The sequence below is a fragment of the Corvus brachyrhynchos genome, unplaced genomic scaffold (assembly GCF_000691975.1).
Source record: "Corvus brachyrhynchos isolate BGI_N302 unplaced genomic scaffold, ASM69197v1 scaffold23, whole genome shotgun sequence".
Classification (NCBI taxonomy): domain Eukaryota; kingdom Metazoa; phylum Chordata; class Aves; order Passeriformes; family Corvidae; genus Corvus; species Corvus brachyrhynchos.
Window position 1 is genome coordinate 8,215,596 of NW_008238983.1, and position 27,917 is coordinate 8,243,512.

Sequence of the window (27,917 nt, forward strand, 5' to 3'; positions counted from 1 at the left end):
TCTTTCCCATTAACAGCTGCACTAGGATATCAGGAATGAGGGTTCTGAAAGAATGACAAAGCCCTAATGTTTGTGGTATGTTTGTATCCTATTGAGTTCACTGGTTTTCATCTCTTCAGAACAACTGACAAACCTACAACAAAATTTTGATGTATCCAAATAATTTCTTAAATGCTGAAAGATGACCGAGACTGAAAGATACAGTTTCTAATGGTGTACCTACCTGTCTGCAAAAAGCAACAGCTGAAATAATTTAGCAGTGCAAGAGGAAAATCTTTAAATTTTTTTAATGGAAAAGCATTCATTATTGATATACACAATATTTTCATTAGGAAATCCCTCAGGTCATCATTTGGATTTAGTAGTAGTATGGAAATGGAAGATAAGTCACTCACTTATTGTGGAACTCATAAATTTCCTGCATGTTTCCAAAGATAATGTGTTCTTTGTTTACAATACCAGGTGGGATCTCCTCGACTCCACTTGTCATTTCCCATAGATATGTCTGCCCAGAACAAAAAAGATGTGTGAAAACGATGATAAACTCCCAACAGAAGCAGCCAGGTATCTGTAAATATGCATTCCTGGACAGAAACTAGACAAAGATCACACAGCAGCATCATCTCCAATTGTGACAGTGCCCGTTGTGTCAGATACACCTTGTGATTTTGACAGTGATACAAGTTCTAAAACTGACAATTTAACATAGTCCCTGAGACTTCATCATTTAAAATGCATAGTGTTCTTGACAACCTCTAATGCTTCAGGATATTCCTTATGAAGGTCATGTCTGCAGTGTAGAAGTTCATGCTTTGAGCAACAGCTACCACTGAACATTAGTTGCTTCAGCATAACAATTACTGGGCACTTTTCCATGGAATCTCACTGAATTTCTATTCAAAAAGTCAGCTAGTAGCAGAACATGTGATACAGATAATAAGAGAATTAGCACAAGCTCTTCTCTATTGCTAGCAAAGCAAATAAAGTAAACCCCTCCTTTTTCCCTCCTCTCTGTAAAACAAAAGCCCTGCACACGATTCTGAATTGGGAAAGGAACCAATACTGAAACTCAGTACCGACAAAAGCAAAACATACAGGGTGAATTCTGAAATGGCTGCTATCAGATGTAATTCTAAATTTCTTCCTAACAGAAGTAAAATTACTTAATTTGGCCCTATGACTCCAAACCAATCATGCTCAGCTGCTAAAACCAGAAAGAAACAGAAAGCAACGGATTGAATTCTGCCTTCAAAGATTAGTGAAAAAAAGAAAACTCACATCCATGCATTCCCGGAGGTCTCTTACGTAAGCCTTTTCTGTCTGAATTAGCTCAGCCATAATGAACCTTAGGTGACAACAGAAAGAACAATCAAATCTCAGTCTGTTAGATCACTATGAATGCATAATAACCAGAACACATCTTTCTCCTCATCAGCTTTTGCTTTTCCACTGCAGCAAGAAAAATCTGAGAACTGAAATGTGAAGAGAGAGACAACAGATGAAGGAAACCTAAGAGGTAACATCCCTCCATTACTAACCAGGAAAAAAAGAAAGGGGAAGGAGATGGAATTTTTTCTCTAACACTTTTCACTGCTACAGTCATTTAACTTTTGTCTTGCTTCCTCCCCTTACACAGTTATTTCACATTATTTCTAAAAAGGAAAAATGCATGTTAAAAGAAGTCTAACAGTTTTGAAAGTTTAAGATTCTGTCATGCTAGAATTATCTGTGAGAACAAACGCGAATAAATGGCAATAGGAGATACTGAGTACTATCACTCTCTTTTTACCATTTATATGATTTCTAAGCTGCCAGACAAGCCATGACAGTTGTTTCATTATCAGGATTGATTTATGCATTCTCATTGATTAAAAATAAATAAATGTATTACTCTTTCCTGCGGGCAGACTTTCGTTTTTCTTCATTAAGCTCATGAGCAGCATCGCGCAGTTTCACCTCTGACCCAGGGACACTGGCTGGGATTATATCCAGCTGCAAGCTTTTGCTCTTTATTAAAGAAAGGAAGAATTGATTAAGGAAGGAGACAGGAGAAAACGGTAGCTAAATCAAATGCAAGGAAAGCTTGTTTGTCTGTCATCACACTCAAATCTCTCTTACCGATTTATTGGAATCGGAGGAAATACCCAGAGCTTTCTCTAAAGAGGTCCTGTATTTCTCCATGCGCAGGGAAAAGTCTCTGTACCTCTTATCCACTGCTGTGACACATTTTTTAATCTCTGTTGCATGAGCATGCCCTTTTTCACAAAAGCCATCAGCCAGCTGTATCAACAACTTCACCCTCTCTTTGGTTTGCTATGAAAAACAGGAAAATATCAAACAGTTACAAGCTCTATCTGTCATGCAGGGGGTCATTTTGTTCAACTGCTACTAACTGCAATTAGAGAAGGAATTGAAGGAGCTACCTTCCTCCTCTCTCTTCCCGGAACTCCTTTATACAGATACCTTTTACCTAATAAAAACAGCACAAGATTAATGTAGGTTTCCTTGGGCTTTATTATTACACGACTGAAAGCAGACTGTTTATTTTTCTTTGAAAAATGTGCTTCATATCTCACCCAGAGATTAAATTCTGCTAGGCAAGCCTTTCAGCATGGGTACTCTTGCATCAATACAAAGGCATTTTGGTGCCAAAGAGGGTGCTTGGTCCACTACCACTGAAGCACTGGTACTGGACCTGGCCCACAGTCTCAAGAATCTACCTCCTTTAGACACCATTGAAATGCTGAGATGGAAGTAAGTCTTACTATATACTTTACTCTTTAATGGACTAAGACTACATTCTTTAAATCTTTTCTATGTTATGCTTTGTTGGCACAGAGTTCTTTGAGAGAAACTAAGAGAAGAAGCAGTTACCACCAAATCTGTTAGTGCTTTTCCCAAATGACAAGCTGCCTAAGACTAAGCACCTTCTTTCATGTAAATCATAAATCATCCACAATGGATGAGTTTATACATCCACCTCTCTCTCTCTCATGAGTGAAGGGTACTGTCAGGGCCCTTGCTAGCAGGGAGTTAAGCAAAATAGTCAATAAAAACTTGACTCTTACATTAATTGACAAAATCAAGTTCGTCCTCTTTTATTAATTCTTTTTCTTCTCTAATGGTCCCTCATCCAAGTATTTCTTTTCAGTATAGAATTACCTCCCAACAGGTAGCAAAATGCCAAGGGAGTGATACGAACAACATCCTTTCAAAAGGGGCACCAACGTCATCTGCAGGCTGACAGAGGAATTAAGGAGGAGCAGGGGTGCTCTGCATACTGGAAGGGATCCAGCAAATCAAAGTCTGGAGCAAAGCTCAGACAGAAGAAAATCCAGGTTTGAAGTGATCTCTGTTCTTTCTGGATTCTCTTTTCTCCCTTCCCACATGTCCCCTGACCAACTCCATCTCCAAATCTCTTCTGGGGTAATCCTTCAGACAAATGAACACTTGCTTACTTTCCTGGGCTCTGTTATTTCTCTATGAAGGTTGGAGAGCCAGAGGGAGAAACAGATGACAGCTTGAACAGGTGGCAAAACAAAACAGAGAGACAGACATGGCTACAAACTCAGGTACTTCAGTCATGCACTGCTTGCCTGTCTTTCACATGTGAAAACTGCTAAGCCTCATGAGTGACATCTGCATCTCTGTAAAGGCCTCCAGAGATGCAGAATTACATTGTGCTGCCTGACTCAAAAAGGTTTACAGCAGAATCACAGAATACTTTAATTTAATGAGTTACCTAACAAATAAAGCTTTGTTTTTTTCTACTATCTTCCAATTAATAATAAGCTGAATAATAATACAGCTTGTTGTATTTTATATCCTAAATGAACATTCAGCAACCCACAATCATGAAGATATGAAAGTGGAAATCAAAGGCCCTGCAAGGTTTGTACATATTGAAAACATTTTTAAGCTACCTCACTACGATTTTATCATGAGAAAGCAGAAGCACATAGGGCTCATGGAGCTCCAGTAACAATGATTATCTGCTGGTTATCTTCTGGTTTATTCTATTCTCAGCAGAAATACAGAGAGAAAGCCATTACAAGTAAGCAGATCTTGATGGACACATCAAGATTTTTCATTTTTTGATGGGCAGGAGGAATTCAGTTATTTTATTTTGTTTCTTATGTAATTCAACTTGTATTCAACTTGTTTATCAACAACTTACAAAGGAATAGAATGCACCCTCAGCAAGTCTGTTGATGTATGAAACTGGGGGGATTGGCTGTGCTGCCACTCAGTGGGACTGTGATAGGCTGGGGAGTTGGGCAGAGAAATCATTCTAATGAAGTTCCACAAGGGCAAGTGCAGGGTCCTGCAACTTGGGGGGGGATAACCCCAAGTACCAGCGCAGGTTGGGGGCTGATCTACTAGGTAATAGCTCTGTGGAGAAGGTCCTGGGGGTCTTGGTGGATGAGCATGAGCCAGCCAGGAAGGTATCCTGGGGTACACCAGGAAGAGTGGCCAGCAGGTCAAGGGAGGTGATCCCTGACCCTCTGCTTGACCCTAATGAGGCCACATCTGGAGTACTGTGTTCAATTCTGGTCTCCACAGTTCAGGACAGACAAGGAGCTAATGGAGAGGGTCCAGCAAAGGAACACAAAGATGACTTGGGTCCGGAGCACCAGTCTGATGAGGAGAGTCTGAGGGAGCTGGGCCATTTTAGTCCAGAGAAGAGAAGACTGAAAGGGGATCTCACCAAAATATAAAACATCTCAAAGGCGGCTGTTAGGAGGATGGTGCCAGACTCTTCAGTGAAGCCCAGTGACAGGACAAGGACTAATGGCCATGAACTAAACACAAGAAATTCCATCTTAACATGAGGAAGAACTTCTTTGCACTGAGGGTGGCAGAGCCCTGAACAGGCTGCCCTGGGAGGTCGTGGAGTCTCCCTCTGCAGAGACATTCAAAACCCACCTGGACACAGCCTTGTGTAACCTGCTCTTGGGCACCCTTCCTTGGCAGGGGGATTGGACTAACTGATCTCCAGAGGTTCCTTCCAACTCTAGGTATTCTGTAATTTTGTGATAATTTTTTTATTTATTTTACCTTTGCTGTGATCTGAAATTCTTCATGTTCTTTTAACAACTCTTGAGTGTGCTGGATACTGGAACCAGTGGAAGTATGTGTGGATAAATAAAACTCTCCATTGTCATGAATCCATTCCAGAGCCTAAATAAAGCAATAATGAAGGAAAGTAAGAGAAAAGGCAATATATTTTTGCCAACAGAAACCACCTGTAATCAGTATTTCACACACACCGCTTGACCACAGGTGAATTTTAGTCTATGTCACTTGCGGCAACCATCTAATACCTCTACAATATCAAATAGTTCATAACTCCTAAATAATTCACTTAGTCTATGAAGCAATGCTTAAAGAATTAAAAATGACATATGAATCTGAACACTTCAGTGAAGTCCACTACTGCAGGACTACAGCAGTCCACCACTGAAAGGTTCTAACTAACTGTGTTCACAAGTTTGGTAGCATACTCCCCAGCTGATGAAAAAGAAAAAAATCACTTTTTCAGTGCCACATGGGACAGCTAAACTCAGAAATACACATTTTCCAACTTGTAAAAGTGTCCATAAGACCGTGAAGTGTGTAGGCTGAACTTTCCAAGCATGCAAGATTTAACTATCACTTCACTCTTTTGCTGACATGTAGTCCAGCCTCACAAAGTGTGGTCTGTGCTCCTAAAAATTAAACCTGCAGCAGAGAAGGAATGGTGACATGTCTCAGTTAAACCAATTCACATATGTGTAAGTAGAAAAAAACCCAAGAACCAAGAACTGCCAACTAAAATTGTTTCCCTTCCACATCCTGACACTTTATTTGCTCACTGTTATGAAAAAAGGTGATCCATGTAATTATCTATGCTTTACCCACATTACCTGTTGCCCTTTTAAGCATAACTCAGTGGTCATGAGGAATCTCTGGCTCCCGGAAAAAGCAAGAGTCGTCTCCCAACTGCTGCATAACAGTAAAAATCTAACTGGCAGCTGTTCTGCAGCTCTAAATACAGGCTTCCTACAGCAGCATGCAGCGGGACGGCAGCTTAGAAACTTCTCGTTTCTGACAAAGCCAATAGTAGATGTTCAAAGAACTTTCTACAGCTTGCTTAGAACCACCTTATTACTAAATGCATGTGTATCTTCTGTATCTTCAGTAAATACACAGAGCACTAGACAAAAATTTAATATCCCAGGAGAAAAAGTAGTAGACTGCTAGTGGGTCTTCACTCTTCCCTTTAAAGGATAAACTGAAATTATGAGAGTTATCTATCCACATTACCAAGAACAGGCACAGGTTTATCTTGGTGGACAGTAGATATGTATGTTTCAAACACATGACCTTACACTGAATCAGAAAAGGCACTGTCTGTATTATAATTCCACCAATGATTCATCAAAGGTGTGACGAAACAAGGTTGGTTCCCTTACTTCCATTTCAAACTCTTTTCCACCTTGGTGCACAACCTGAAATGAGTAGAAAGCCTTCAAAATTGAACACTGAATGTGAATGCCAGGATGCCATTTTCTTAGACACACACTAGTACAGGTGCAAGCCTGTTGAGATGGGCCTATACTTTTAAGAAGTCGCTGATGGAAACAAACCAACTCTTGGACTTCTGTCAAAAAAGCAACATTTTAACCAGCCACCTCTATGACACCCCTTGTCATTCTAATGTCCATCTTTGCAAGTGAAGACTGATGTAGACAGGCAGCATAGCTACTGCTGATATTACTAACATTTAATATTTCTTGCTTTTAAGATTTTAACCTCTGCCTTTTTTTAGTGGGTTTATTACACAATGCTGGAATGAATGATAAACAAAAAACTTCCCCTTCCCGAATCATAGAATGGTTTGGGTTGGAAGAGACCTTAAAGATCATGTAGTTCCAATCCCCCTGGCATGAGAATGAAATGTTGTCCCTTTCATACCTTGCTGGCAGCTCTCTACAGGCACAGTATAACAGAAAGTTGAACTTGATGTTAATTCCTACAGTTTAGATCAGCTTTCATTTCATGTGAGGTATCACTGCAAGAACTGGAGAAATCAGTTTAGGGATCAGGTAATCCCTTAACTCTGAAAGGACTTGAGAATCTACCATTGTCCTTGCAAACTACTACAGTATCTTCTCCATCACAAGGGCATCAAGTTCTGAAAGCACAGAGAACAGGTTCTTCCGAATTCCAAAAAGACATTTAAATGAAGAGAGCAACATTTCCATTTTTTTGGCTAATCAGTGTGGAGTCCCATATATGGTTTGCTTTGCTTTGCTTTTCAATTCCTGAACTGGTGACTGCTGAAAAATGGGATTTACAATGAAAATGCTGACAGATCTTTATCTCCAGGGTTTGACTGTTAGTTAGTAATCTCCATACAAAAAGAAGTAGATCATGTGGTTGTCAGAGGTTTACATTAAGGTTATTCAAAAGTGGGGTAGGGAGGGGGGCGAAGGTGGGACAGGGAAGGGATGGTGGTGTTGTTTTAAAGAGGTATCAGTCTTCAAATTCACTCCAAGGTTCATCTAGCACTAATTTCTTTGTGAAAGCAAGAAAGGCAGACTTCAGAATTCTTTTAAGAAAGCAAACCAGACCAATAGCATTTAAACTTTTGTCTAACTTAGCTGCCAGAAAGAACTAAAAAATTTGGGGTTTGAGTCCTTTAAAGTAGATCTGACTATATTTTACACTATGGGTGTTGTGTCCTTTTCTGCAGAACACAGATAGCTTCCTTTCTTTGTCTTATAACCAGTTAAAAAAAAAAAAAAGGAGTAAAAAACTATCACAGATCAATCTATTTACCACTTCTGCCTTGAACCCCCCACTTATTTTTAAGGCATTTGTTTTGATTAGTGAAGGAGATTTTTTGTGCGTGTGTGTGGTAGTTACTTAATAGTTCTTTCCAGACTGATAAACTCAACAAAATACCAAGAGGTGGATCTATCACGAAGGAAACCATGAAACCAAACACACAAAGAATTGAAAAACCAAAGTAATTCAGTTATTATTGTTTAATGAGTTATCCAACTTGTCAGATTTCTAGAACTGCCAATCAACTTAATTAGATATTTTTCCTCCAACATCTGAGAAAAATGCTGCTGCCTGTAATTTCCCCAGACAAATTAGGTGTGCGTGTAAAAGTTAACAAGCATAACAATTTGTCAAACACAAGCTTGCAGAAATTAGATTTGCTAGTACCAGATGAAGCTGGCAGAAGCAAAACATCACCTTTAAGTTACAACAGTTACAGACTCACTGCCTCACCAAATTTAGCTGTTCTGTATTAAAGGGAAGGCAAATAATTCAACTTTCTACTTTTATCCTTCTGATCTTTCAGCCGTTTGAAATATTGAAGTCCATGACAAATCTGTTACTGTGAGAAGACAGCATATGTCACCCTTGATCACACCAAAGAGGACTTTCATATGAAACCCTCACCTGTTTGGCACTTCTTTCAAACACCACATACTGTTGGCATTGATCAAGACGTCTTTTACGCATGGTCCAATAATGCAGCACACGGTTCTCCCTCTGGAACAGTTCATTCAAGATATCTGAAGAAATGAAAACAGAGCTTATGACAACCAAAATCAAAATATCACATGAAAATCAGGGGAATAAAGTACTTTACTTCGTAGAATTTACTATACACTTACGCCTTCTGTTAGTCTTTGCTTGGCTTTTTCCTGATAGTCATCAAAAACAGAGCGTTCCTTTCTCATTACTTACAGAAATGCTGGTTAAAGAAACTAGAGATGCAATTAAAACTTACTGCTGACACCTTTTTTTCTCTCAAATATTTTTCACAAGGGGACTGCCACTTCTTATAGCAGGATTGAAAATGTAAGCTGATAAAGTTGGCTCTTGATGGGGTTTCCTCAGAAAGAACAAGCATGCGCAAGTAATCACAACATGCTTAAACTCTCACATTAATTGAAGTAAAAAAAAGTGGTTTTAATGTATCAGTCTCCTATAAAGTATTTTAACCATTTAATACACATGAACAAATGTACAACCTCAGGTCACCACAAGATCAAATGCAGCATAAGCAGACATTATATGTACAGAAACCCAAGTAATAAAAATAGGCAATTACTAAGTATGTAATTCTCTATTAAAAAAAACCCAACAGTGTATAATTGAGTAAGCTGACTTGTTAAATATGAATGTTCACTGAACCTTGAGAGAACTTCCAGGTAATCAAATAATTAACTCCACAGTTAGTTATTCCTGAGTATCAGAAAATTCACATCCAAATCCCACATGTCCAACATTTTAAATTCTTCCTAACAAAGACCTTGTGCTTACACTATGCAGAAGACCTTATCAGAACTCTGCTTCTTTAATACTTATGGTTTTTCCATCAAACAAAGAAATTCTAGTTTCCTGGGAAGCTTACTTTACCCACTGCTGCTTCCAGAGCAGCAGCCCTACTTGACTTTGTAGCTACTGCAAACCAAGAGGGGAGGCTGAGCAGAGGGGAATGGGGACACCCAGTATCTCCACCAGGTGATTCTGTGGGAATTGCATAGAGCCAAAACAGAGGTCCAGCAGAAGCAGAAGACACCACAAAAAAGGCTCATTCTTTACATCAACACTTTACTTGCTTTTCTACTTATACCCAGGGCTGGCTATTTTCCATAATCCATAATTACAAGTGGAGGCTTTCAGGTCTAGGTGTCTTAAGGTGTCTGCATTCTGCTCTCCCACTGTGCAGGTCTACCATGCTTTACATCCCAAAAGCTAACAGCTCCAAGAAACAGTTTGACAGAGAAGCTCAAATAACAGGAAGCCTAAGGGAAATGCATCTTTGTCTACCTCATCAGAGATCTGGGACCAAACACAGCCACTTGTGACAGCCTCCCTGAGGATTATGAAACCTGTCTGCATCGCTGCCAACATCCTCCTGCTTAGAAGCACCATATTCCCACTTGCCACAGGCTGCTGAGATCACCCAGAACTTGCTTTTCGTTGGAATGTGGTCACTGTGGCCAAGGTTTTATTTTCTGCTGGTCAGGCTCCCCTCAAATATGCCTCAGCTGATCTGTCCCTTAGCCAAGCTATGAGCTGATCTGCTATGAGCCTCCCCTGCTTTCTCAGTTTTATTTCTGCCTTATGTCACCTCCAGAACACTTGCTCAGAATATATGCCAGATTTTGGGAGGTAGGGAGGTGAAGTGGGTGGGACACAATTACCATTATACAATGCAACACACCCAACTGGACACACCATATACAAAGAGACATCTTGATAGTGATGCAAGCAAAGTAGTTCTGACAAAGAGCAAGCGAGGTGAATTTAGCTAATTGGAACAGCATTTGTTCTGTCAGGACATGATACAGATGGCAAGGCAGTGAGAGATATTTGGCTGGGCACTGTAAGTGTTAGTGCCATCAATTTCTTGGACTGACAAAGAGGAGAAAAAATATTCTATAAACTACTCTAAGGGAGTTATAGAACATCAATATTTAATACTAGGTTTGGAAAAGCATCTCTATATCTCAAGCCACCTGAACTACAGTCCCTGTTGTTGTCATTTACTTTGATTCCAACATTTGTTAGGATTGTTCCCTAAACTTTCAGCTTATTCTCCAGGCTCAAAGAGCTCTTAGCTGTCTCTATGTGTCCTGGTCCCTTCTATCAGCCTATCTGAAAATAAAAGCACCATTAGACAAGTTCCTGAACTGTGCTCAGTCTCAGCCTGTACTGCAGAGACTGGTAGCAGAGATGCACACAGACTTAGCACCCGAAACAAAGATGAAGATGCGCTCATTTCTGAGCTTACAGGAATTGTCACCAACTCAACCCACCTGTCATATCACAGTTTCAGGCCACAACTCCTTCCTAAATGAGACAGTATGTGGGTACTCTTAACTGCAAATCAAAGAAATTATCATATGCTGGTATGCAGGGATTTAAGGACACCTCTCAGAGTTCAGTACCACTGTAATTCCTGTTTCCCATGAAGCATGTGCTTAACTAAACTTTGCCTAGATTAAGACATCACTTTTCTAGATAACTTAATCTGCATCTGGGAGTAAGGATCAAGTATGCCACTGAACGAGGTTTTTGAAAAGTGTTCAGCAGTTCTGCAGAAACTCTAGGACTACTCAAGTTTTTAAAGCGTTAATTTATAAACTATATACTGATTGCTGTCTGACACTTTCAAGCATACATCTGAGTATGAGTGTGTAATGCTCTATTAGAACATAAGTAACCTCTCTTTCACCAAAATAAACACCCAATTTTTTTCTCTATTTACAAAAGAGGTGAAAGGAGATTTTTTTTTTTTGACATGCAGATTTGAACAGGAAGAACAGAGTGAACTTTTACATCATTTGGTCAGCTACCACCATACCACTGAGACCTAACAGGAAGGAGTCCCCACTAGTTCTATCTTAACTCATGTTTCATTCTCAGAAGCATATATTGCATGGCTTATGGGGGAAAAAGTATTAGAGCAATAGCTAATTTTTTTCTACTTGGGGATTTTTGCTGGTTTTTTGTTGCTTTTTAAACATGTATCACTCATCTAGAATTTTAAATGTACACAGAACATGCATAACATTATGGTTCTAACATGTAATTACTATTCTTAAGGACATTAGTAGAGATCTTTTTATTCTTTCCTCATATGAGCACATTTACCTTTCTCAGAAAGGTAAAGGTTCCTATACAGATTTCAAAACTGAATTTTAAAAAGTACTCAGTAAGTGTGGTAGCTACAACTTCCTGCTTGCTTCTGCTCTGTTTTCTTTGTCTTTTCCTGAGAGAAGAGCTAAAGGGCAAATGTCAGGTTCAGTTATTGATACTGCTGGCATTGATACTGCTGGTGTTGAGATTTTGTTTTTTACAGTTCTATAAATGTTGATGTCTTGGGGACAGAGGAAAAACATTTCCTTAAGAGTATGGCCAATACCCTATTCTCTTTCCAACATAAAAAGTTCACTGCAGGAGGATCTTCAACTTGAGTACAGTCAGACTTTGACCTGAGTACTGTCAGTAAATTTACTGTGTAAATTTAGCACAAACTGTTTTCCCATTGTAGTTAAAGTGAAGCAGTGAACATGTCCTTTTCTAATAGAGTCATCAAGTAAATTAGAGCGGAAGTGACCTCTGGAGGCCATCTGTTTCAATCTCCTCTTCAAAGCAGAGGAGATTGAACTAACTTCTAAGTTTTTCAGGGGCTTGTTCAACTAAGTTTTACAAATTCTATGGGGTACAGATCCTACTACCTCTCTGGGCTACCTGCTCTACTCCATCTTGCTGTAACACTTTCTCCCATCCAGAATTTTCCTTGCCGCAACTTCTCCTCTAGACTTATTGACATGTTCCTCTTGAGTCTGGCTACATCACATGCATAACTCCCCTTTGGGTAGGTGCAAACAGCATTTAATTAGAAATTTAGACTTCTCTGATTCTGAGACTGTAGCATGGCCAGAGTGTTCAGTCACAGCTTCAAAATGCACAGAACAGAATATGACTGGCAATTAAATTAGTAAAATGCATATTTACTTCTGAATCTCTCTGATCTCTGTTCTGCTACCACACACATCAGCTATGAGTACCCAATTGATTTTTGCACTTTTGTCCCTCAGAGCCATACAGGTCTCTCTCCATTCCCTAGAGTGCTTATTACACCTTAGAGCTGCACTACGTATTATTAATCTTAGCAAAAGCCAAGCCTTACATAGTAGATCTTTCCAGCTTCACCTCAGCTGCCACATGTCTACAAATCTAGTTTAAACATGACTTAAGTTACCCTATACTTCATGAAGTTCCTCAACTGATTCAAACTATCTGAAGGGCCTAAGGGTATGGTACAAGCAATAATCTCAGTATCACTCCGGCACTCCCAGGGAACTTGCAGAATGTATGGCACCAACACACTCAATAAGCTTACAGTGATCAGCTCCCACTTGGCTTCAGACCAAACATTATCATGTGGAAGTTTATTACCTCATTGTCTCAATAAAAGCAGCACATTTGAGTCTCAAACAGAAAGATTAGGTGTAAGTAGCAGATAAAAGAATTCCAAGCACCTTCATTTGAGTATCAGAGACTTTGAAGACTGTCAGCTCCTTCAAAGTGTTTGAGCAATTTGTTTCCTGTTAAGCCTGACAGAACTCCTTCCACTTGGGCAGGCTTCACTACCCCATCACCCCACATACCACAGCACATGATGATCACATTCTTGTGAGAAGAAAGAGAACAAGAAGCCCCTTACTTTTCACTTGTTGTTCAGGTGCTTTGATGTGTGTCACCATCCCTGGCATGTTGACACTGTTCCTGTGCAGGTATTTCAGGAAGACATCAGCATTCCTCCGAGCCAGTGTGCAGGCCTAGAGAGTCAGAGGTACAACTTTATTTGAAGATACACAAATACACATGCAGAAGAGATTTAAGATCTTGTCACCCCCTTTTTGTACATTTGTCACCCTCTTCAATTTTGGAAAGCATTGCATGTTAAATCTTTCTACAAGTAAGCAAGCCAACCCAACTCTTAAAATAGTTTTTCTGCCAAATAGCAGTTACACCTTACCTGGCAGGGAAAAAAAACCCCACGGATAAACAACCCCAAATAAAATGCTATTCTCCTCTTTTCAGAAGAACCTGAAAAGCAATTACCTGCTCTAGGGCTTTCAGCACGACTCAGAGCCCACAGAGAAGTTTGTTTAGTGTAGGTGCCATGTGCCACCTGAAGTTGCTTACTGCCTAAACACAGTGCATATGCTTATGTACCCACCTGGATATTCCAAAACTTCCATTAGTACTTTAAACAAAAAGTGAATGCTCTGCTGAAGTGAAACCAAAAGCGCTAAAACAAAACCCGCCCTTAAAATACTAAGGCAAGGCCTTGAGAGCTTTCAGTCCTTGCCACTAAATTGCAAGCACTCAGCTCACCTGTATTCTTCATCTTAACATACATCAAATACGATGTATGGGCTGGCTGCCTCATTTTTAACATGCAAATTATGAAATGCTACTTCAAAAGGTTAGATAAAGGTAGAATGGTTTGATACAGTAACAAAGACACTAAGTCATTTCTCATACCATTTTAAAACAAAGATTAGTAATTCATGCCAGCTGCAGAAGGATCTATTAGGCAGTATACTTTGAGTTCTGTTAATATGTTTTTGCATGTTGTAATCTGCATAATGAGAACAGAAATGTTTTTAACAAAAAAGTTTTATTCTCTCAGTAGTCTTTCATCATGATGCTGGAAAATGCCTTTGATAACAGAGTTAGTTACACTGCTCTGCAAGCACATGCTACACATTTAATTCAGTATGATCAATAACCTTCTTCACTGGGACATTAGTTGGAACAAAAATCTTTCATTTATCTGAAGACTATTACACAAAACCCAACTACTCCCAGATGCTTGTCTAGCAATTTCCTCCTTCCGTACTCCACTGTAGTCCCAGTACATCTGAGAGCTGCTCTGATGCACAGGCAGTAATGGCACTGTGTGACTGTCACTCCTCTTCCAAAGCAGCAGCCTTTAAGCATTCTTTAGAGTGGCAGTGACTTCCAGTTCCTCTTCAGTCACACTGGGAGATCTGACATCTACTGAAGTTCAACAGGAAATGTATTTATAAAACTGGCTACAATTTTATGCACTTGGCAGTATTCTCTCAATCACTGTCACAAGCAGTTAACACGCCACTTCCCACATCTTTGCAGTTGGGGACATACCTGTAGTTTGGAACGGGCACTGTTGCTTTCCACAGCCACGTCAGCACTGTAAGAGCAGTTTGCCTGCATGCTTCCCAAGACACAGGAGACCACAAAAAATCCCCAACCTTACCTTCAGAAACGCTTCCTTCTGCTCCAGGTGTTTGCTTATCATGGGAGTAACATGATCTGTCTCAGAATTGGGACCCAGTTTGTCTGCTCCCCCACACCAATCTTCTTCTCGCTTATATTCTTGCTCCAGGCTCTCCAGCACACTGCACACCTTTCAGGAAAAAGGAGACCAATTCAGTAAGGCAAAAAATCAAAATTCAAGCCTCAAAAAAAGAAAACCCACCTACCCCTTACATTTACCCCCTAGCTTCTGACATGTTTTGACTGGGACTTAAGAGAAGGCAACAAACTTTGGCTGTAGGTTTGCAAGCACTGGCCTGCTTATGTGGAATTGCTCAGAGGCTGCCCCTAAAGTTGATCATCTTTCTCTGCCTCTGTGACTGCATAGGTCTGGATGGGCTTAAGTTATGACTGCAGAGGAAGCCACCTTGCCAACTTTCCCCCAAATTTTTCTGTGGACAAGCAGATTAAGCTGATTTCTCTCTGACTCCCACACAAAAACCAGAACTGGCCATCAAATGAGTAAATATAACCAAACCTCATCAACCATTTTTTCAAGTAATGCTATTTTATGCCATGCTGAGGAATTAACCAAGGCAGACCACAGATCACGTAGCATTTCTGTACCTGTTCAGAAGTTTTATAGAAGGCAACAGAGGCGTTCACAAGCTTGAGACGGTCCTCCATCTTCAGCATCAGCTGTTGCCAGTGGGAAGCGACCTTCTCTGCACACTCCCGGATCATATCCATATCATAGTGATTAGCCTGAACCTGCAGGGCACTTTGATGTGTTTTCTGACAAGAGGTGAAAAGTCAGGAGTTCAGTGGAGCACTTGAGATCATTTCCTTGAAGACCTCAGAGCGTCACATTTCCACTGTGTCAATGACACTTCTATACACGTGCACAAACACCCATCAACTAAAAATGACTGTCTGATACTAGTTACTGTGTGACTTCTCTATGCAAATACAAAGGAAATAAATCCTGTAGAGATTTATCACCAAATCAACACTAAATAGCCGTTCTTAACAAATAATAACTGTCTAGCATTTAGCCACATGGGACATTATCTATGCTGCAGTGCATGTTGTTGTAATTATGAATTTCAGTTTGATTTTCTTTCCCTTCACAGTGAGGAAAAAGAAGATGAATTGGCATCTTATTTTGGCAATCTTTACAGCATTAGTTTCAGTCTTTTGCACAGCAGTAGTGAGCAGGTGTGCAGACCGATTAAAAAAAAGACAACTGTCTATTGAAAAATTTTTTTAACTGTATTTCTCTGTGCAGAGAAATACTTGCCTAAAATCAAGTAATATAAAAATATTAAAGGGTTAAATACTACTGTTATTGTATCTCAGTAAAGAATGACCCAGGAAACACAGAATTCTAAGCTTTCTAGTCATTTATTCTTAACTTGACTAACACCTAGAGGTCTCATGATTTTTGTACTTGAGAGTTACCAAAGCTCTCAAAATGAGGGTGCATATAATGCAAACTGTAATTAAAATTTTTTTAAAAAATCAAGAGAGGGGAAGCATAAAACTCTACCAAACAGGAAACAAACATTAAAGAGTTACTGCAAGGCAGAGTACTCCTGAAAATAGTCTACCCAAACAATCATAATATTGCTAATATTAGTACTAAGTTACTCAATAGTGCATGTAAATGAATAATACTGCACTTCAATCAATCTTAAGAACATTGCCTATTTTTTTGCAGCAATATGACCAATCCGGTAAGTTTAGTTTTAAGCCATGGCAGGGGACTGACACACCACCACACACAAGTTTCAGTGAAACCTACTCTGAAAACAAAAATGGAAACATTAAAGGATAACCTCAGAATACACAAAACTGATGCTTCCTGTTCCATTTATGCTTAACTTTTTTACATTGAGCATTACAGGTTATATTCTAGTAAAGGAATAACAAATGAAAACACTATTTTCAGCAAAATTGCTGTGAACAGCTATCACTTTACAAAGATGCAAAAAGACACTGACATGATGTTCACCTGGAAACTGCAGCTTCAAAATGAATAAGAACAAAAAAAAAAAAAACACCTTCTCAGTAAGCATTTTCATCTCTTTGCCACGAGTTCAACAGCTTTTCCTAAACTAAAAATACTGTAGCATGAATCCAAGAGTGCTATTTAGAGAGAACTGTAAATACAAGACAATGGTCACTAAAATGGTGCTTTTACCTCTATTGCATGTTGAAACTGCTCATGCTCCCTCTGTAACTGTTCTGCCTCCTGCAAAGAGCTAGCAGTGATAAGCCCAGCATTTAACATTGACTCTCCATTTCGAATCCAGCCCAAAACCTGTAACAAAAGAGAAGACCATGAAATATACAATTCCACTGCTAACCAGCAAAAAAGCACCACTGTAGGGGAAAAAGCATTTAGGGTCACATTAGCACTGGAATCAATAACTAAATAATTTTTTAATTACATACTACAGTGAATTTTACATTGAATAAGCACAGTGAATGACATTGACTACAATTTCACTGAGCTAACAACTCGCAGCTTGCAGTCAACTACTACATGCTTGTGGTCTCAGTTCTCACTCTGAAAAAGGTTGTGCTTCTGAGTACCGTTTCTGTCACCTGAAAAGCTGGAACAAGTTACAAGCAATAGCTGCCTAAAAGCCAGTGTCAGTAATGTAAATTGAGGACATATAGCTTAGTAAAAAGTATGCACATAAGTTTGAATAGTAATGTTGAGAAAAATGTGACCATTGAGTGTCCTTCTAACTGCTTAACGATTTTCATTTTTCAGAATGTGCCTTCTTTGACATGTCCACTGAAACTGGCAGAATCCCTGGCTAGGCAGAAGCCTCAGGAGGCCACCTTATACAGTCCTTATCAAAAGCAGGAATATACTTTTTAGACCCCTCCCAAAAGACCTCCACCTTGTTCATTACTCAAGACTCCAATCTCACACTTTCACTAGACTTTTTTATCATAGTAAGTCTTTCAACTATCTCTTGCTTCAATTTTAGCTGATTTCATTTCTCCTGCCCACAACCAGGGACAAAAAAAAAAAAAGACAAGAAAGCAACAAAAAGCCAAACCAAACAAACAAAACCCCCAACATTTCCTCCCTCTTTGCATCAGCTTTGTTTTTCTCTCTCCTCTCTCCATCAGGAACATTATCCGCTTCCCTCCTTTAGACTCATCTTGTTGACCACAGTCTCTTCAATCTCTCCCATGTGAAGTTAGTTGCCTTATTTTTCTAGAACACTGCTCTTTTATGAGCTCTCTTCAGTTGATAACCATGACTGCAGTCATAATTTTTCAAATAATGAGTAAAATGGGACATAATTCAGGTTATTCACTGTCATCTCTACAACTCTTCCATGGAACTGCTGCCCAGCCAGTAATTACCCTTGTATTTATTCAGCTGATTATTTTTTCATGCTCTGGATTTTTCACTATTAAAACTCATATCCTTCTTAAAGCACAATTCTCCCATACATCAAGATAATTCTGAACTGTAATCCAGGGTCTTCTGATGAACTCAAACCCCTTTTCCAGCTTCTTTTGCCTTTAACTCCAAATTTAAAAGCATAATTTCTAACATGTAGATTTTCTGTCATGATCTAGCGGTATCCAAATACAGATAGATACAATTTTTTTTTCATATTTAAATCTGTTTTCCAATCCATTGAGTCTCTTAATAACTTTTATTACTGAGTATGTTTTTTCAGCAAGTTATCATTTTTGGTAATGTAGTCTCATATGACATTCTCATAGTAAGTTAGGTCCAGACTGAGTTAAACTATATTAAAAGCTTTGATACTGCTTTTCCACCCCTCCCAGAAGAGCTGTTACACTGTCAGAAAAAAGAAAGGGAGGGTTATCAATGGAAAACTATGATTAATTAACCTATGTTAGCCTTTTCTCCTTTTGTCACTGTTCAAGTTTAATAAGCTACCTGGTTCAATATTTTTCCTGGGAGCTGTTTTAAACTAGCTGACCTATAATCCTCCCTTACGTAGTCCTTTCCTCCTTTTGAGAAGTAGATTAGGCTTAGTAGATTAGTTCCAGGCTTCCAGAATCTCATCCCATCTCCTGATGTTTGGAAACAATAAGCACTAATGTCTATGACATTATTTCAGGCAGTTTTCTAGGTATTCTAGAGCAAATTACTTTAGGCCCAGTTGAATTGAACTTCACCAGTGTTTTTAACTTTTTCCTACTAACTGATTTTAGACCTTTAACCACTGCTAATAAATATATTAACTAACAAATCAGTTAGCTCTTAACACTAAATATTCTCATCTAGTGATCCACACATGACACTACCGATTAATGCAGTAATGCACCAGGTTATTACTGAGTAACCAGGATGATATGACTGTACTTGCAGACTGGAAACACAGGCAGAGCCCAAGAAAATAACCTATTAAAACTCAGTTCCTCAAAACTGAAAGGCACACGTGGGTCTACATCCAAAGTATGCTCTGACGTGTCTGACAGCTTGAAGCAGCTGAGATCTAGCCACCCTGACACAACATCCACTCCCTCAAATCTGCACCACAATCTCACCCTCTGTCTTACACTTACCCAGACTGCGATATTGTTGTATTATTAATGCGGTTTTTCCCACTTCCGTCTGCACAATGAATAGCTAACAAGTTTTTTCCACCCTGATAACATGTATTTGAATTCTCCTATATAAATTCTGGAAGTCTGTAGAAAAGAGTAAGTCTACAGTGTAGAAGGGAGGGCATGATAGCACCTGCCAGACGTGTAACTAAGTGCAAATTCTGGTCCTCTGGGGAGACAGCACTGGGTCAGGTGCAGCCTTGCAAGCAAGGGGAAGATGGCTCTGGCTTTGGAACAACCTCTCCTACTGCAAAGGAGACACTTGCAGATCACAGCCTGGGGCACACGAAAGGGACGATGAAAGAAGCTGGGAGTTTCTAAGTTGCTAAGGCACCTGGGGATTGTCAACATTCAAGGGAGCAAGCCTGGGTAAGCCTCAGGAGCAAGAAAAAGGGCAGCTTCTGAGGGAAGCAGATGGGTCCAACAGACTGTAGATAGAAACTACACTTGGAGAAATAAATTGTCTGCAAGAACACAGAGACAGTCAATTCTTTTAAAATCCCTTTTTTATTTCTATTTTTTCTTACAAAAGTAATTCTAGGTTCCTCCTCTACCTTAAAAAGTGATTCTTCCAGGTACAGTGTAACAAAACACACCTTTTTAGGGTTCTTATACATCTAGCCTTCTTCAGAGAATTTTAACGAAAGAGAATGCTTAAGACCAATCAAAAGCTCCTCTTGACTTGGCATCCCATTATATACAGCAGAGACAGCTAGAACAGAATGTGCTATTTCAAACACAAAGACTTGCCCTCCTGCTTGGTGTAGGTCAGGGTGTAAGTGCACATGCTGGTGAAACTCACAGGAGGAAAATTTGCCAGCAGTACTTTCCCCGTCCCCCTGCTCTGACTCAAGGGGAAAATATAAGCACTAGTGAGTAAGGAGCCTATTCTTCTTCCAGGGGTGCTGCCTTCAGGGTTGGTTGGCATGTTCCCACCACCTCCCTGTCTGAGTGGATCACAACCCCCATCTCTCCCCTCACAGCCTTCAAGAGGCTAGAAAAGCATCAGTAGAGCATCAGCAAAAGTGTGGAAATGAAACAGAACTTGGGTCACTTGGGACACTTGAAAGGGTCAAATAGGTAAGTCTGTAGGTAAGTTCTTGATTTAGGATTAGTTTGTTGGACCTATTTTTGACTGTAACTAAACATGATCACAAGACAACCTGCTTCAGTCTGCTGTCCTAGCTATGTTTTCATATCCATATGGCACTACACAGAGTGCCAGCATACCCTTCCTGAGTAGTATTTTGGGATAATCAGAGCTCAAGCACCAAGTTGAAAGATCTCCTAGTGAAAACATAAAGCAGCTCCAGTTACTCTTGAGGGCAGAAGTATCTGTACACCATTGTACATACATGTATACATAGTTATATATCCAAGAATATACACCATGGTCAGAACAGCAGACAATATTGCACTGAAAAGGCTTAATGAGCATACTGAAAGCAATTGGATTGGTTTTGGAGGTTGGTAGGGATTTTGACCTTAAGCAGAGTAAAGCACTGATTCCACAAAGCGAGTATGTGGGAGTGATTGCAGCAATAAGTAATTCAACAGCTGTATTTTAGGTGATTAATAAAAAAGGTTTGTCTGCCAAACAGACAACTGGAGTTTTGGATGAGACAGACATTCTCATAAATATTTCTCTGCCTCCACCTACTCATATGTCCCTGCCCTCTAAAAAAGTGGTCACACTTCCCTTTCCATGTTGTTTTCCCCACATACAGCTGTCCCTTTTTATTTCAGTCAGCATTCTCTTCCCCCTGTCTTCCCTGGTTTTTCTACACTGTAATTTTCTATCTGGTTTCTCCCTTTCTGTACCTATTACTCATCAAGCTGACAAGTAAATTCTTTGAAGGTTTTCTTTAAACCTCCGTTTGTCTTCCAGCTCTTCTGCTTCCTCCTATGCCACTTCAATGCCACTGGTACCATAGTTAAGGAAGAAGCAATATTGAATGTTTTTGTCTACTTTCTGCGCTTATTTGATCAAAATTCACTAAGCACCAAGTTTCACTTCCTAGTACTGAAGAGAATCTTTGCAAGTATTTGTCTAAATTCCTGCAGTTTTCCAGTCTAATCTCTTCACATTACTACAAGCTACATATTTTTAGGTATTTTATATAAACACATTTGTGTGTGTGTATGTGTGTGTGTGTGAAAATACAACAGCAGTAACATAGCTGTGGCAGGAAAAATTTAAATGGAAGTACTGTTTGAATTCTTGCTATGGAGACAGTATCCCATCTACATAATAAATATGCTTACACACAGCTCATCAACAATAAATCTAACAGAAAAATCACAGTAATTGAACAGGAAAACCATGTGTTCACTGCTTCAGGCAGCAAAACAGACTGAAGAGGAGGTTTACCACTTCATTTGACTCTCAGGTAAAGTACCTACTGTGACCTGCTGACTGATAAACTTTTTTCCAGTGCAGAAGAGACAGGAGAAGATCATGCTTCCTGACGCTTAATAAAAATTAAAATAAATCAGATATGGTTTTCTAAAAAGGCAACTGAAATCACAAAACTAGGAGTTACTAGCCTCAAAGCATTTAAGGTCTCAAAAGAAATCCTATGAGACAATATACTAACATTCAGTTTGAGTTCCACTCAATTTTTAGGCCTCAGGCTGGGCAAGTATTGCAGGTGAATCTGTATAGTAAAATCTGGAAAAGTAATACACAAACCTTCTGTCAGCTACATGTTCATGTACGTTTGTTTGAAAATTCACACCTATTGTGGCATTTAATTCAACATAAAATCCCACTTGATAGAGGTGTGTTCTAGGAATATAAAACAGAATATGCTTTTTTCTTCCAAATCCCAGTCTACCAAGAAAAGACAGTTGGCTAGGTTAGTGTACTACCTGTACCTTTATTATAAGATAAACTTTTCCAGTCCTTTCTTAAGAATCTAAATTTGAGCTTCAGTTTCAGTCAGGGCTAGCAGTGGTTCAAAAAAGTGAGAAATTTCTTATAGAATGATCTACAAATCACATACGAAGTGCAACAGCGATATTCCCCTAAAATCCATGATGTTCATCATATGCCTGTTTCTGCCAACATACAGAACATTTGTTCCAAACACAGGTTTTAAACATGTGTGTCCTTCTTGTCACGTTTAACTTGCATACAAACAAAGCTAGTGGACCAAGGCCCTCACTTTATTGTGGGAGCATGCAATATAAATAACTATTTAAATAGTGTCTCTTTGAAATATTACCAAAGTTCTATATTCTGTTTTTTACTGAATACTATTTCAGTATCATGGAAATTAACCTTTAGTTTTTTTTACTAACCCATCCCAGCCAAACCCACTGATGTACCATAAAGGGATGAGAGTGCCTCAGCTGGCATTCACATTATTTCTTTTAATTTTTTCCTTCCTTTGCAGATGTGCACTCTTTTCCTTTACCCTCAAGATAACATGCAACAGAGTACAGAAACTATCCTGATGTGCAATCATTTTATCTCAACCATTGCTCGTGTGAAAGGAGGAATTTGTAATTTGCACTTACCAAGATGAGTAAGTGCTAAGGCAGATACAGCACAGTTCAGTAGAGTACACAAAGGCTTGAAACAGAACATCAGGTATTTGACTGATGCCTATATTGCACTGACAGCAGACAACTATTAGTTTTTTGCATTCCTTTAATTCAAGACCACACAGAAACTTTGCATCTGCTGCTGCAGAGCAACCAACCACTGCTTGAAAATACTTTGGGAACCTTCTGTTCACCTCTCCTAGTCTAGCTGGATCCCTTTCATACTACTCTGCAATTTGGGAGTTGTCATTCAGTCTCACTATGGGCCACAGTAATACAACAGACTATGGCAAACTTCTGTGATGCTGCCAAGTGTGAGCAAGATCAAAAACTCTTACCATTTCTAGTGTCTTGTTTCTTTTTTAAACTTTCACCTACTTCAGTGGCTTTGCCCACATCTCAAATTCACCAAAGTTTTAGGTGTTTATCTGATAAAGACCTCAAAACTTGCCACTTTTTTGGCAGGAGAAGCAAAACTTTGTTTCTCTTTTCGAGGAAAATAAACTATGTTGATACTATGTTATCATTATTTGTAGATGTTTCAAACAATAGACCAAGAAGTATTAGGTCAGTGTGCAGGAACTATGACTGAGCATTGTTATTCATCCCCATACAGATGGTAAAAGCACGAGTTTAACATTAGTTCAAATCACTCTACACTTCAAATATTTGACTGGTATCTACAGAATATCAGAATAGTTTGGGTTGGAAAGAACCTCTACAACCATCAAGTCCAACAGTTAACCCAGCATTACCAAGTCCACCGCTAAAGCACGTGTCTCAGTGTCACATCTACGTGTCTTTTAAATATCTTCAGGGATGGTGCCTCTCTCAGTCCTGTTGCAGTGCTTGATAATCCCTTCAGTGAAGAAATTTTTCCTAATATCTAAACTTCCTCTAGCACAACTTGAGGACTTTTTTTCTTGTCCTATCACTTGCTACCTGGGTAAAGAATCCCACCCCCACTTTGATACGACCTCCTGTCAGGCAGTTTCAGAGAGTGATAAGGTCCCCCCCGAGATTCCTTTATTCCAGACTAAACATCCGCAGCTCCCTCAGCTGCTCCTCACAGGACCTGTGCTCTAGATCCACACAGCAAGATCGACCGGTGATGCGAGTTAAAAAAATGCACTTAATATTAACAGAGGATGAAGTTTCCCAGGTGATCAAAGTCATCCCCTGCTCCCAACGAAAGACTCTGTGCAGCAGGAGGTCATATCCCGCGTGTGTTTTTGGGAGCAGAGCTCCCCAAGGGAGCCAGGGGGCGGCGGGGCCGTACCTGCTTGACCTCTGCCTGCAGGTGGCGCAGCTGCACGCACTGCTCCAGGTGCTTGCGGTGCTGCTCCGCTGCCACGTCCAGCTCCTGCTGCTTCTCGTGCAGGAACTCCAGCAGGTCCTGCACGCGAGTGGCCATGTCCACGTCTCTGTCGCAGAGCAGCTCCACACCTGCAATCGGGACAGCCCCTTATGAATGACTCGCAAAGCTTCCCAAGACAAACAGCTCATTTCCACTGTTTTACACTTGATTTTCTAGTTGCTTCTCCAAGTTAAACCTAAGCCTTGGAGCATTTGCCTACATAAGTATAGGGGTTTGCACTCTTAGAAAGGGAAATGTGATTTTTTTAAAGTCTGATACTTACCCTACCTGACCATATACAGTGTAAAAGATCAATTGAAGGGGCATAAGGAACAAAAAAGGAAGACATTACTTGGAAGCTGAAAATCTTTGCTTGACTGCATTGATGCGATTACCTATAAAACGAATGCTTCCTTATTTACTCTAATTTTACTGACTTCCTGAGTGAAATCCCTTTCTATAAAAACTAAACACCTTCAGGTGTTGCCAACTCTGACAAAATTATGTGCCATAGTACCAGTATGTTCTCACAGACACAACTGAATGATTTGAGTTTAAAGGAGTCCACACGTCTCCAGCTTGCAGTTAACCAGCATCTCTGTTATTTTCACACATCCCATGGAAAGACAACTGGATAATTCTTACAAAGTCACTGCCCAGAATAGCACGAAGGAGCCATCTTACCAGATGCCTGCACTTCATTGACATACTGCAGCAGATCCTGCCCTTGGTGGATGACATCAAAGGTCAAGTTATTCATGGTCAGGGCTTTGTCTGCATGATGCTGGAGCCTCTGTTCTGCTATTGTAAGATCTTCAGTGTCAAAGTCATTCATCTGCTGAGAGAGCTCATCATTCCAAGACTCAAGGTCTGAAATTATCTGGGGGAAAAAGGAAGGAGACAATGTTCAATTACCCATTAGACAACAGAAAACAGTTTACTTCCAGTGTTGCACTGATGATGGAGATAGGGAATTCAAGTTGCTCACTGCTGATTGACTTCACTGATCAAATTTGACATGGTTCAGACACGGGCTGTCTTATCATTTATTTTAAATTTTGGCAAACAATCCAAAATAACCTCTTTGAAAACTGCTACAGTTCTTCAACCAATGCTTGCAACACTGTGGGTACCCCTGCCTAATTTAAGGTACTCCATCAACACATTACTGGTGAAACAGATGAAGTCAACATGTTTTTATCTCCACTTTTAAAGAAAAATGTGGATCTGGAACATCTTTTTAATTCTTCAAACTGCACCACATAATAATTCACACAGCAAGAGCCAGCTTAGCTTACAATTGTGCCAATCTTGACCCTTTTACAAGAAAGCCAGCTCTACCCTTCTGTGAGCGGGAAGCATCAGGCCACACGCACCTTTGACTTCTGCCAGACAACTGAGAAGCACACTTACCACAAAAGGCTGGGTACTCAGTGAATGCAGCAAAACCAAACAGCATACTTTATTACAATAGTACTGCAATGCCAGAACTAAATTTGCTTGCTGATATCTTTCAGCTACACTTCAGTTTTACACTTTAATTCTGGATTTTATTCTTTGCTGTAGGATGTCCAAAGAAGGGTAGCCAAAAAAGTTTTGGGGCCTTTTAACACATGTATCACAACAATAAGTTCTCCTTGTCTGTCCACACAAATTGATTTTCCAAATCATATTGCAAAGCCTGTCTAAAAATGTAAAATTCTCCTTTTAATTAGGATACAAAACATGTTTTAAGGCTAACAGATAGTGCTTACAACCCCCATTATCAAAGTGGGTTGAGTTCATATGGCATGGATTTGATGCATCAGTAACTTCAAAAAAGTATGTCTAATACACTTATCCCTCGAGCCAATAACCAATTTTTTCCCAGAATTTTTAGCACAGTTTTGGCACCAACTATTGCAGTTCATTGGGAAAGCAAACATAGATATCAAGAACCAAGTATGGCTTAGTTCCAGTGTTATACAATTTCAGGAGTAGGACAAATTCATGTGAATGGTGCTAAATTACAGGAAAGTACCTATTTATGCATCAAGATACAACAGAAAGACTAAACGGGCATTAGCAATCAAGTATCCAAGTCCATAAATATTTAACCAAAGTCATTTGTTGTCAGCAAAAGAAAGATGCCACTGCCCCTTTTTCAAGTGGCTATAATAGCTCCAAAGTTAGTGAGACAGTCAAACAACCAGACATTCCAGGAAAAGAGGCCTTCTAGAAAAAAAGCACAATGGGGGAGATAGCAAAGTTAAATCATCTGTATAAAGCTTCTGTAGTTTGCTACAATCTCTCATGAAGGCTTTTTCCATTCTGCTCACATGATGCCATAAAAAAAATGGACACATCAAGCAATTAGTATTAACATTGTGGCACCAGTGCGTTCCTTCCTGTTTTAAAGGTGTTCTGCAAAAAATTTTACTTGATTCACTATATCTTCAAGTTTTGAACTATGTCATGATGGGAGGTATCGAACAATTTGTAGCTATTTGCAATCCCTAAACCTGCTCAGCTACCTCTGCTGAAGTGAAAACAGGCAGTCAGGGCTAACACTGAAAACAGAAAAGCTGATGGCTAAAGTATTCAGGAAGATAGACAGGACAAAGCTTTTAGCCACTGCTTGAAGCTCCTTTCATCTTCCATGTGCTCTAAACATCACACGATCTATTTAGGCATTATGAGTGAGTGGTTTTCCCTCTACCTCCCACAAAATCCTTAACAAGTTCCCTTCGTTTCCTTTTTACTTGGTCCATGCCCAACATGTCTTACCACCTCCCTCTGCTATTCATGTCCTTTTAAGTGACGTGAAATTTTAAAGAAACTTCAGGTTTTCCTGACAGTCCAGCCAGAGAAATTGCTTACTTTCAGCTCTTGTGCATCTCAGATCTGCTCTTCCCAGCTTCTCTCTGAAACTCTGTTCATTTATTATTAAAAGCAGTGGAGGTCATCTAATGTTTGTTTCTTCATAACATTCAAAAGTTACCCTGAAGAAATAACTGTAGCTGGACTTTGTCAAACAGAAATCCGAGCATTAAAGAAGGTTGCAAAACTCCACCATCAAAACACCATCTTTCCCCATCTTTCTAAACACCAGTATACAAAGGATTAAGATTTAACATGGCACATTTGCGACACTGTTTTACAAGCAAAGCCAGTCCATCTCCCTTCAGAACAGATGCCAAAACCTTCTCTCTTTTACTATTAAGTGAGAATAAAGCAAAAAACACAGTAAGCTCACAATATGACACTGCTGTGGCTAAGTGTCAGTATTGTAATAATGGAATAGACTGTAGTCACTAGCTCCTAAGATTCACTTTACTTGATAGGAAAAACAACTAGTTTCAAGAGGTCAAAACTGTGTGTAGCCTCAGCCAAGAGGGTTCAGTGATAGTGCCTCCAAAGAACAGCCACGAACAGCCAGTAAGAATTATAGCTTTTCCCATGCTCTCTCATACAACCCCATGCTTAAGATCATGGCACACACATTGTTTAAAGCAGCTTGAAACACTCTGAACAAGACCAATACATTGCCTTTTCCCTTCAAAAGATCAGGATGCCCACGATTCAA

General features: G+C 39.6%; 1 protein-coding gene across 1 annotated transcript in view; it reads right to left on the bottom strand.

Moving 5' to 3' along the window:
• The window catches only part of TRIO (trio Rho guanine nucleotide exchange factor), a 180,223-nt gene that overhangs the window by 91,558 nt on the left and 60,748 nt on the right, over positions 1 to 27,917 (bottom strand). Inside the window, 12 exon segments of the mRNA XM_008637193.2 lie at positions 396 to 505; positions 1,279 to 1,345; positions 1,892 to 2,007; positions 2,119 to 2,313; positions 5,059 to 5,181; positions 8,461 to 8,576; positions 13,250 to 13,364; positions 14,834 to 14,983; positions 15,460 to 15,627; positions 17,036 to 17,155; positions 24,275 to 24,441; positions 25,037 to 25,232. Coding sequence (XP_008635415.1) covers positions 396 to 505; positions 1,279 to 1,345; positions 1,892 to 2,007; positions 2,119 to 2,313; positions 5,059 to 5,181; positions 8,461 to 8,576; positions 13,250 to 13,364; positions 14,834 to 14,983; positions 15,460 to 15,627; positions 17,036 to 17,155; positions 24,275 to 24,441; positions 25,037 to 25,232 — 1,643 coding nt within the window.